We start from the raw sequence: 11,960 nt of genomic DNA on the forward strand, positions 1-11,960 counted from the left end.
GTCTGGCCTTGCAGTAATAGGCCTTGGGTTACTGCTGGTAATCCTGCCTTCCCCTTGTAGGGTTAGAGGAGGTCAGAACGTGTGGCCTCCTTGCCCTTTTTGCAGGTGGCTAGAAGTCTTGAGTTTAAATTGCCATATGTAGGGGCTGAGTGAAGGCCCCTCAATCTTGGGCTTCAGCTTTGCCTCTTGCTTCTGGCCCACTGGAACTGGAGGCTTCTCTTAACTCAGGCTGCTGCTGGCTGCTGAGGTTGACAGTCCCAAGGTTGACAAGTAAAATGGCACAGTCCTAAGATTAACAAGCAACACTACATGCCACTAGTTCAAATCCGGAACAGTCCCAAGATCAGCAAGCAAAATGGCAGGCTGCTGAATGAAGACTCGGTGAAATGCAGGGTCCAAGTATGCCAAAAAGCTCAGACACCTTTCTCTAAAGCTGCTTCTTATATACTGAAAGCAGGCCACATCCCTCCTCAGCTATTCACAGCAGATTCCACCATAGAGTTGATTACCAGTCTCATGGGGAATCACTACATCCAGCTGCTCAGCCACTCAAAACCAGGCCCAGTCAAGTTGACACATAACCTTAACTACCACAGTTAAAAATAAAAGTAGTTTTCTTTAAAGTATGAGTCAAAGCTAACTAGGCTTTCTGTCCCCAAAAACTTTTGTTGTAACAAGCAAGCTTTTAGAATTTTAGTCAGGCTCTTTCTATCTTATAGGATGCATCAGGAATACCTTTTCAGATGTTTATGGTAAAGTGAATTCCAGCTCTTATTCTTAACTTACTGATCTTCAAACCACTTACCTTTTGGTTTGCAGCTGAGCACTTAACCAGTGCACCACCAGAGCTCCTTTTAGGTAGTGTTATCAGTTGTTGTCGTTGTTGTTGTTATGTGCCATCGAGTCAAACCCGACTCATAGCAACCCCTCCTTGGGTTTCAAAGGCAGTATCACTACGGAAGTAGGATTGCCCAACCTTCCTTCCGAGGAGTGGCTGGTGGGTTTGAACCGCCAGCCATCTGGTTAGCAGGCAAGTGTCTTAGCCACTATGCTACATCAGTAGTAAGATCAAAACTATGAATCCTTCCCAACCCCAGTTTCATATTTGGGGGATGCTGTCCCTGCACCAGTCAATCATTCCTGTTGTGTGTTTCCATCTCACTGCTTCCAACAACTTAAAAAAAAAAAACTCTTAGGGTTCCCCCAAATATATGGTTATTTGCTTGCCTTATAAGAGACCCAAGAATTTTTTGAAATTTGCTTCCTGATAAATGAACTAAAGGCCGTGAACACACCATTGTGTAAGGCAGAGGCTGGCTTCTATTTGTTAAACTCACACATCCTACTCTAAAAATGCCTTTTCCCCTATAATTATTTGGTTGTCTGCTTCTTTGCAATACTTTTCAAAGAAAGCACATAGACATGCATTTCCAATTTATCAGAGATGCAAAAGAGAAAGTGTATGTTGAGGAAATGATGTTATATTAATACCATACTTTAGATTTAGAGAGCCCCTTTCTTCCCCAAAACTTATTTTGCATCAAAGCATATAAACTCATTAATCTTGTCTTTATCAGTAGTAGATCTCTGGTTGGTCTGAATAACCCATTTTATTAAATGATGAAGACCAGAGCAGGAGAGGTGAAATGGCATGCGCAGAATCACACAGATAGTTGGTTGGGCTGCTAAGAAAGCACCCAAATGTTGTTTTTGTTCAACTCATCATCTTCTATGGAGCTGTGTTGGAGGTTATCTCTCATGATTATAAGTCGTCTGTCACCTCATCGCTGTTCATACCCCATGGCAAAGGAAATGAAGAGAGAAATTTAAAACTTAAAGGGTCTTTTCATAACTTATTTGCCTTCTAATCTAAAGATGAAAAATATTCTCAGAGGATAAGAAAGTGAGGGAAGCATTTTCAGACTTTTTATCTACCGAAAGAAACACTATTGTTTGTCCCTTGGCTCAGTCTTAGAAAGTGAAGCATATTAAAAAATTACTCTAATTAAATGTTGTGACTGTGAAAGGAGCATTAATTTTACATCAGGTGAAACAATGCAAGAGTGTATAGCATGAGTAAAGGATGGGAGACAACTGTCTAATTTTGGCCCATAGGAACTAATACAGATTTTCCTTCCAAGTCAGCAGAAATGTTGCTTTAAGAGCATAGTAGCAGTCTGCTTGCTTCTTGGCGATTTAAAGTTAAAGGTAACTGGACCAGTTTAATATGTAGGTCTGCCTGTGACTTATCCAGCAAGTTGTTAATTCTGCTCTTGCTGATGTTGCTCCCTTGTTTCTAAGTGGACATTGATTCTTGGGGTATATATTCTTCTCTCTGCTTTGAAACAGAATGACTCTTCTGAGAACTAAGAAACCTGGGTATTTCAAACAGATAAGTTACATTGTTGTGAAGGTACAGAAAGTGACAGAGTATATAGAGTTCTTTCTCTCTCATTGGCTGATTTAGCTTACCTAGTTTCCTTTCTTTCCCCTTTTTAAAATGGCAGTTGATCACAATTCAGGAATAATTTAATTTGCTCTATCTGGATCTAATAGTAGCTTTAAGTTACATCATAATACAGAAAAAGAACTTTAAAGAGAAGAAAAAATACAACAAATACCTTATTTGTTGGAGTTTGAAATGTGGTTGCTCATTTCACCAATATAATTTGAAATAGTTAAAATAATTGACATATATTTTTTTAATGAGTTTATATGCCTGAAAAAGTATATGTTTGGAAGAAAGTGAGGAAATGAGTTTCATTGTCTCCCCACCCCCAACCAGAATATTGCAAATTAAGGAAAACTGTTTACTAGATTATTTTATCCTTGCTAATGGAATTTATCATTTTTTCCTCCCAATTGGTTTCTCTGTCAGTTATTCAGAGATTAAAATATACTATATCATAATGATCAATCTCATGTATCTTCTAATTGCATATAAGAGATTATAGACAAGTTACCAGATTTTGAAATACCAGATTTTCTTCTTCCTTTACAAACCTCTCTCCCCTCCTGCTTCATACCCACTCTCCACATACAAGTGCCTAATTTGGATAATCACTCTGTAAAGTCATGTTCCTGATATCTGGGGTCTTGCTGTTCCCTGTGCTTTGACAAGCTGATTTGCTTAAATTCACTGCTTTGTGCCATTCCCACAAATTTAAGCTAATTATACTGCCATTTTTCAGAGATATATGTTAGAAGTCATGTGTGCCTAATTCTGAAAATGGCTTTATACATTAAGGCTCATTTAACCACTGATGGTTAGAGAGGAGTTGAGAGACAGTTATTGGTCATAATTTTAAAATACAATAATAGCATGAAACTCTCTTGTACTGCAACCATATAAGATGCTTTGTTGTCAACCTCTCAGTTGACAACATTCAGTCATTAGAAATGTTGCAGCTTGGCATGTCTTACTGATCAAGATGTCACAGAGAAGATATGTTTTAGTCATGGAAAAGAAAATCAGTGTCCAGCATACAAAGATTGTAATAGGATAAGCACTTCCAATTGGATTTTCATAGGAGGGATTGATTTGTGTGCATTACTGGATCTGTGTAAAATGGTGTCCTTTTGGCATTAGCTGAATATAAATTTCAGTAAATTTTTTTTTTTGTGCTGCAGATTAACATAATACAGTGAAATTTTCTGTAACTGAGGGAGCAGTGGTTGGACGTCTGTTAATAGCCTGAAAGTAACTATTGAGGATGTGCAGTCGGAACGATTGATTGAATAGCTGCAGTCCTGTGTGTTTCTTTCTCGCTTGCTCTCTCTGCAAGCTGTAGGGAGGGAGGGGGAAGAGCAAGACACAGGGAGGGAGGGAGCGAAAGAAAAAACGCTTTCTCTTAAGTGGAAGTAGCACGGATCCCAGGGGCCAGGAGGCCAGAAATGGAAGTTTAAACTGCATCTGTCTTTTAAAGGGAGAACAGCAGGAATCAAAATGTCAGTCTCCGGAGTCACAATTTACTCCTTTTTTTTAAAGATCTGGAAGAGAACACAGGATACTTTTTTTAGGATGTGTGCTTTTCTCTTCTTTCCTTGTCCATGTTGAGATTATCTCATGTTGTCTGAGAAGCTGGATTCCTATATGTCTGTCAGTTGAAGTGGAGATGGGAAGCAGTTGTGATAAAGGTATAATACGTATATGTATCTATCATCTGTGTGCGCGTGTGTGTGTGCAGATATATGTGTGTGTATATAATCACTCTATGAAAAAAAATCTTACAATATAACCTTAATATAATATATATGTAGTAATTAAATTGGAGAAGATCACATCATCTGCAAAATCCGAAGCTTGTTAGGTTAGTTTGAACAGATTCAGGATTCCAGAGTAAGATTTTAGTAAGGTCATATTGCCAGAACCAAGGAGAAGCTGATCTATTTTTATATCTGCATAGGCATATATGTGATTTTGTCCTGGCAGCCACTTTCAGACTTCTCATGGCCCGTTGGTTGCACTCTGGTCAATCATCTTATCTGCACAGAACCGAACTTTGACCTTTTTGCAAACACCATCACATCATGTACAACACTAGACTATATTTTGTTCCCAAGAATATCAGAAATTTTGTTTGATTCTATTAACTCCTACACTGCTGACAAGTAGTGAAGTAAATTCGTACACTATGAGGTACAAATATTAAATTAACTTGTAGATAGTAAGCATAGCTCAGAGGAAATTCTTTTTTATATTTGCACAATTAATGATACAAACTATCACACTAAAACAGATTCTTAACTGATCAGATCTCCCTAGAGTCTTGATAATTCAGACATCACAGAGAAAAAGAGATACATTATATGGAGATAGAATGTAATACACTTTAGCAAACTCACAATAACTTTATAATTTAGTGGGAGATTCTAAATTTCAGATTCTTAATGATTTTCTTCTTTCTTTGTCTTGTCCAGAGGTGCCAGCAGAAAGGTCCCCCCGCAGACGGAGTATCTCAGGGACCAGTACATCAGAGAAACCCAACTCCATGGACACTGCAAATACCTCACCCTTCAAAGTACCAGTAAGTGTTTCTCTTCTCTTGATATCAAGTATTTCACTTTTCCCCTTTCTTCTTAAAATTGGAGACAACCACTAAGACATCACAACATTCTACTCCTTAAAAGCTTCTAATACTGAGATTGAAGAGCATAGTTATAAACTTGTGTAGATTAAATGTGGTAATGTCCACTGCTTTCGGTATAATGTTATGAAGTTTTTGAGAATATTATTTTTACTTTTGAGGTATTTCCAAAATATGTAACTATACATTAAATTGAAATTCCTCTAAAAGAGAAGAGTGTGCATCTTTGAAGAATGTTCTTTATCAAGTTAATAGCTAACACCTATCACATTCTGTAAAGAAGCTGATGGGTTTTTATTTATTTATTTATTTGAGAGGGGTGTTTGATTTTTTTTTTTTTTTTTTTTTTAAATATTCAGAGCTGAAGCATAACAGAGTGATGAAACTCCTGTAGTTGCAGAGCTAATCATCAGATAATTAGATAATTGTGAGTTCTCATCCTGAGACCTGGCCTTATGCTTTGCTTAAGCCATTTTTTAGATGAACATTGAAATGCTTAAGAAGTACTCTGGAAGAAAGTAACTGCTTAAACTGATCAACCAGTCCTCAGAATTAGTATTAAATACAGAAAGGTCCTGGGAGGAGAAAAGGCTATGTGTAATAAGCTTAGGTGAGTACCAGTTGCAGACCTGATTTGGACCTTTTGGATACAGCTCTGAGAAATCCATATTTAAATCACCTTTTTTCTTGGTTTTATTGGACAAGAAATATACTTACTTTCTAGTCATATAATTTTATTAAAATTAATTGTTTTTACACTTTAAAGTAATTATTTCCATTGACATTGCTAATTATTTCAGGTACAATTGAAATCAGTATAAAATAGAAATAGACTTTTATTTCTAAAAAAAAGTTTATTTCTTTCTTTTAATTCAGCCAAGTCAATAATAATGGTCTATTCTTTCTTTATTTCAGTAACTTGTGTGTGTGTGTGTGTGTGTGTTTGATGATCTTTTACTTAAAACTATTCTTTATGGTATATAAACTGATGTTCATTTTGAGTCTTCCCAGTCTGATGTTTTATTTTGCATTGATCCTAAGGAGCAAGATTTCTTTTTGTTGTATCTTAAGGAGTTGTAGAGGTTGTAGATACCTGTTAATGTGACACCTTTTGCATTTTTATAAATTTTCTCATTTTCAAAGATCACACGTGAGTAATATTCTAACTAAATTAAGGTAGAAAGTTTAAAATCTTGGATTTAGTGCTTTTGTTATTCAATTTGTTTCATAGACATTAACTACCTATTTTTAATGTTTTTCATGAATGAAGCATTTTTTTTCTTCCTTCTTTCCCTTCTAGTGGATCAGAGATCAATATAGTAATATAAACTACCCATAAGCAGAAATTGGTGAAAAGAGTTGATTTAGAATTTGATGTTCGTATGCTATCATCCTGGAATAGAATGAATTCTTAATTTTCTTTTTTTTTTTTAGGTCACTAACTAAAGAAGACTATCCCCTATGTAGTGTAGTAACATTTGTATTTTGAGTATAAAGTTCATGGCTGGGCTTTTAAAATTTGTATTAATTAGGAGCCACAATTTTCAATTATTTAAATAATAAGTTGACAGCTAATTTAAGGCTTATTTTAACAATAAAACCAATTATTTTATAGTAAAAGTAGTAAACCAATAATGCATATTTATAAACGCTAGTACTGCTTACAAACCACTTAATCAGTTAGTCTTCTGACAACCTCAGCCACCACATAGACAGAAATAATGAGGGAAAGGGTATTTGGCTAACAAACTGTAGTCACAAAGCCTGTGCTTTTAGCTCCCTAGAGCTTAGTCATTCACGGGCCCTTACCTGGACAGTTGTCTGAAAAATAACCATCAAGGAATGAGGTACTTCAGAAAACAGAGTTTTATGAATAGCAAGTTTGATCAGCATTGTATCTCTTCAATATTTTACATATTTGAAATGGATATATATTACATAATATTACACAGCCTCCTTTTTATAAAAACAATACAATGAATGTAATTCCACTTTTTCTTGATGATTCAGGGTCATTATAATCACTGTCAATTACTGTACTATGCATTATCTTGTAAACAATGGTACCCTTAAGGGCTATTGATAAATGTAAGGCTGGTTGCCTTTTTTCTAAATGGATTTAGATTGTTTTTATGGTTCTTTGCCTTTCATTTTCTATCTCCTCCCTTCACTCACTCATTTTTTATAGCCAACAGCCTTACGTTTATCAATAGCCCTTAGGGTACTACTGTTTACAGGATAGTGCATAGTAATTGGCATTAATAATAATGACCCTGAATCCTCATGAAAAAATGAAATTATATCCATTGTACTATTTAGAAAAAAGATGGGGGAGGAGGGCTGTGCAATATTATATGGTATATATCCATTTAGAATATTTAAAATCTTGAAGAGATGTGATGCTCAAAAGACTTGCTATCGAGAAAAATCTGGTCTGTGAAATACCTCATTCCTTGATAATGCTGGATATGTAATTTATATTATTTTAAGAGAAGTCAAATGAAATAATGCTAGCTAAATGAGGTACTACAGTACTTGGATGTATATGGAATTACATTTCATTGTTTTTAAATGTCCATATAATACCAATAGCTAATATGACTTTACATCATTTTGATGTATTGCTGAAAAGAAAGAAGTATGCCTTGTTTTGAGATCAACACAAACTTTTTTTTGCAAGTAATATCTCAGTGGACCTTCTGTATACAGATAAGCAGTACAAAAAGGAACCAGACTTTGAGATATTTACCTCTAAGTTGTTTATACAGTCTCTCAAAGATCTTTTCCATGGTAACTTTATGAAGAAGCAGAAGTATGATTTAAGTGCAAGTGCGGCTAGTGGTTCTAGGAGTCATGTGTCATTACTATGGTGAGAAGCACATTCACCACTCATCACATGGACCCAAAAAAGTTGCTAGTAGAGGACCCTCTGATTCTTCTCTGCTCCATTTTTAGGCTTACTGGGAACAGTTGGAGTAGGTGATAGATTTAGCAAGCCCTGACTAAAGTTATTAACAGTGAGATACTCATTGAATCTTACTGTATGCAAAGTATAGATGACTCATCAATCATTGATCCTTTTTTGGCACTGTTGTTGGTATGGGGAGCACAGAAATGAACACAGCAGAATTTTCCTCTCCCAGAGAGCTTATGGTCTAATAGGAAGAAACAGAAAAATGACCAAATTCATAAGGAGATTGTTAGTGTTATGACACAGGTTATTAACAACACATTGTACAAACTAAGGCTTTTCTAAAAGACAGTATTTGAGCTAAATTTCAAAGACTGGATGAAAATTGATAGGTGAAGAAGAGTTTTTGATGCTGAGGGAATAGCAGTTAGGAAAGACACATTGTAAGGTAGCTGATGCTTTCAGAGAATATCGAAAGGATTCAGTGAGTCAGGAATCAAAAAGTGTGTGGGAAAAAGTGGTAAGAGAGAAGGCTGGAAAGGAAAATTGGAGCAAGACTGTGAATGGGTTTGTTTTCAAGCTTTAACTCAATTATGCTGGCTGCTGAAGCATTAGAGATGTGTTTATTAAAATGTTTGTCTTTGTCTCAAAAACTAAGCCAAGTTGGATAAATACAGAGAAGTATTGGCAAATTACTTGAGTCTTCCATAAGTGACTCTTCCTTCCTTTTGCTATTACTACCTCAGTTTATGAGTATTTGGGTACTGCAAATGGCTAACACACTTGGCTGCTAGCTGAAACGTTGGCGGTTGAGTCTACCCAGTGGCACCTTAGAGGAAAGGCCTGCTGACCTACTTCTGAAAATCACTCATTGAAAACCCTGTGGAACACATATCTGCTCTGTCACGTATGGGGTCTTCTCCATGAGTCAGAATTAACTCGATGGCAACTTTTTTTGTTTTTGTTTTTTGTAAAAATATATCTGATTTTAATGAAATTTTCAGGGTTTAAGTTTGAATTACAGTTCTTAAAAAATAATGATACATTAAAATTTACATTTGATAGAACAACCCCAATAGATTACATTTTACATTTTTTTATATGTATACATAGCAAATTAGGTTCCATTTAGCAATTTTTATACATACTGCTCAGTGACATTGATTACATTATTCACAATTTATCAACATTTTGAATATTTCCCTTCTAGTCTTTCTTTTTCCATTAATTTAGCTTCTCTATTCCCCCTTCTTATCTTTGATCTAAGGTAAAGGTTTACTGTTTGGTTTCATTTAGATGACTGTTTAGAAAAGCACAGTACTCCCAGGTGATACCATTTTTTTAATGGGCCAATCTGTCACTTGCCTGAAAGGTGACCTCTGGAAGTGGTTTGAGTTCCAAGTTTAAAGGGTATCCCAAGGAAATAATCCTGGGGGTTCAGGTTCATCTAGTCTCTACCAGTCCAGTAAGCCTGGCTGGTTTTTTTTTTTTTTTTTTTGCATTCTGTTCTTTATTTTTCTCCCATTGTATCTGTCACTGATAGGAATTGTCAGTAGTGCTAGCTAGGCATCTTCTAGTTCTTCTGGTTTCAAGGTTGGTGGGGCTATTGTTTGTGTAGACTATTAGTTCTGTAGATTAGTTTCTTCTTTGAGTCTTTGGTTTCCTTTTTTCTCTTTGATGGCAACTGGTTTTTATCCCAATGCAGGGTAAAAGGTAAAGAGCTATCATTCAATAGAAGACCAGCCAAGCAGCCACTTCTGGCTATTCAGCTGACACTGCTCATTTTAGAGTAGTGGTTAGCCTTTTGGAAAACCCAGGAGAAACCAATGAGCAAGGGTTGCACTCATATCCTGCTAGCTGATGATGGATAAAGCAGAAAGGAGCCAAAGCAAAACAGGGAAGCCTAAAACCTTTGTATGTCTTCCTCATTCACAAAAATTTATACTTTTAAAAAACTTAAAATAAATAACTGGTACAACAGGGTATTCATGTATATTACTTATCTTTATGCAGTTGAGAGAGAGCAAAGGCAATTAGTTTGAAAATAAGGAAATAATAAATGAGGGAGAAATGAAGTATGTGGCCACTGAACCTGTAGGTCAATGCAAGGTCTTGGTTTTTAGGAGTGATTAAATGTACTTCTACTTTTATCTGATCATAGCCATTAAAAAAAAAAGAGTAGTGATCTGCAGAATAATTTTTCTGTCTTTCCTTATCTCTTATATTTCTTCACATACCTTAATTCAGTTAGCAACTACTCATTTGTAGGTTGGTGTCCCTCAGACAGTGAATACTAACGATCTTTGTAACAACTCCATGCCTAACATGGTATCCAGCACATAGTAAACACTCAACAAATTATTGAGTGGATGAAATATGCGTGAATTATCAAAGGACCAGAATTGAATGAGTTTAGTGCACGTTTATTCTCTTGTTATGACTGATAACATCTCCAGTCAAATCAAATGGAATACCAGACCATTTAATAATGACTATATATTTGGAACAAATAGTGTACCTGTGCAGAATAGCTGCATTTTTTTTTCCTCAATAAAGAAAAATTTATATTTGGAATTCAGGGCTATTTATGGATATAGTATATACTGTGTCTACATATATTGGCAATTGAGATTAGGTAGAATTCTTTATTAATGATTTGTTTCAGTGGCTATTTCTTTGAGCCCCTTTGCCTATGTATAACCTGATAAGGCTTTTGCAGGTCTGGGCTGTGACTATTAGATTCTTCATAAATAATTTTAGTCATTTGAATAGTTTGCCTTTTTTAAAGATTGTTTTTCATTTTTTCTTTAACATCCTGCTGAACTTTTTGCCTTTGTCAAATCTGTTTTCCTTTAAATAAAACATCCATTGTATGTTATATATATTGTTAAACTGTATTTAAATGATATTACAGGAGTGATTAAGAAGAATTGAGTAAATTGATGACAAGTTATCCAGGTACTTAAGCTTAGGTCAGAAAGGAAAAATTGTCATGTCTTGTCATTGTATATTTTGTTTCATAATGCCTGTTATTGGAAGGAGGGCCTCTTTCTTTAATACTCTATTTATAAAGTAACTATGGATATTTATGAATTTTGCTTCACTTCTACTTACACGAGGCCATCAATTTGTCTTTGGCTAAGCGAGAGCTGCTTGTGTTCCGGGCCAGGTGCTCGACTTAGTGTTCTCATTTCAATAACACAATGGTCTGAGTTGGCCTGCCATATGAATATAACACAATGCAGTTGCAGCTGCTTCATTTGTATTAGCTTTGAGCTTGGCTCTGAAAGAATTCAGGCACTAAAATATATGCCAAGGCAACCAGAAAGCATAGTTGAACTAAGGCAGTGGTTTAATATTCGTATGATACTCTTCCTTCCGTCTTTTCACTGTGACACCTCACTATTCCCAATCGGGTATACTGGATACAAAAGATGAAACCTTTGCCCAGTTTTTAGAAGAAAGTAAAGCTCTGGAAGAATAAAATGCAAAATAAGTTAAAGTGCTGTGTGAAAGGGAATGTTACATCCTTTCTTAATAATGGAGATATCAGGCTCAGTTGGTATTTGGATAGAATCTGCAATTAATAAAATCCTATAGATATGTTATTTCAAGTTAAAGAGACAGAGATCTTCATGCCCACTTAATAAAGACCAAAAGAAAACAACCCACTGCTGTCGAGTCAATTCCGACTCATAGCGATCCCCATTGGGTTTCTGAGGCAGTAAATCTTTACAGAGTAGATTGCCCAGTCTTGCTTCCATGGAGTGGCTGGTGGGTTTGAACCACCAGCCTTCTGATTTGCAGTCAGATGCTGTGTTGGATTGGGTTCTCTAGAGAAACACAAAAACCAGCAAAGTATATATATATATATTTATAGAGAGAGAAAGAGAGAGAGAGAGAAATTTATCTTAGATAAATGGCTCACAAGCATGTAGAAGCCGACAAGTTCAAGCTGAAAA

At 35.7% G+C, this 11,960-nt stretch overlaps 1 protein-coding gene across 1 annotated transcript in view; it reads left to right on the top strand.

Annotated features, from left to right (window-relative positions):
- The window catches only part of RASAL2 (RAS protein activator like 2), a 559,503-nt gene that overhangs the window by 418,932 nt on the left and 128,611 nt on the right, over positions 1–11,960 (top strand). Inside the window, exon 4 of the mRNA XM_007937610.2 lies at positions 4,921–5,027. Within this exon, the coding sequence (XP_007935801.1) occupies positions 4,921–5,027 (107 nt within the window). The remainder of the gene's footprint in view (positions 1–4,920; positions 5,028–11,960) is intronic.

This window comes from Orycteropus afer, unplaced genomic scaffold (assembly GCF_000298275.1).
Source record: "Orycteropus afer afer isolate SDZICR_OR568_19922 unplaced genomic scaffold, OryAfe1.0 scaffold00043, whole genome shotgun sequence".
Taxonomy (NCBI): Eukaryota; Metazoa; Chordata; class Mammalia; order Tubulidentata; family Orycteropodidae; genus Orycteropus; species Orycteropus afer.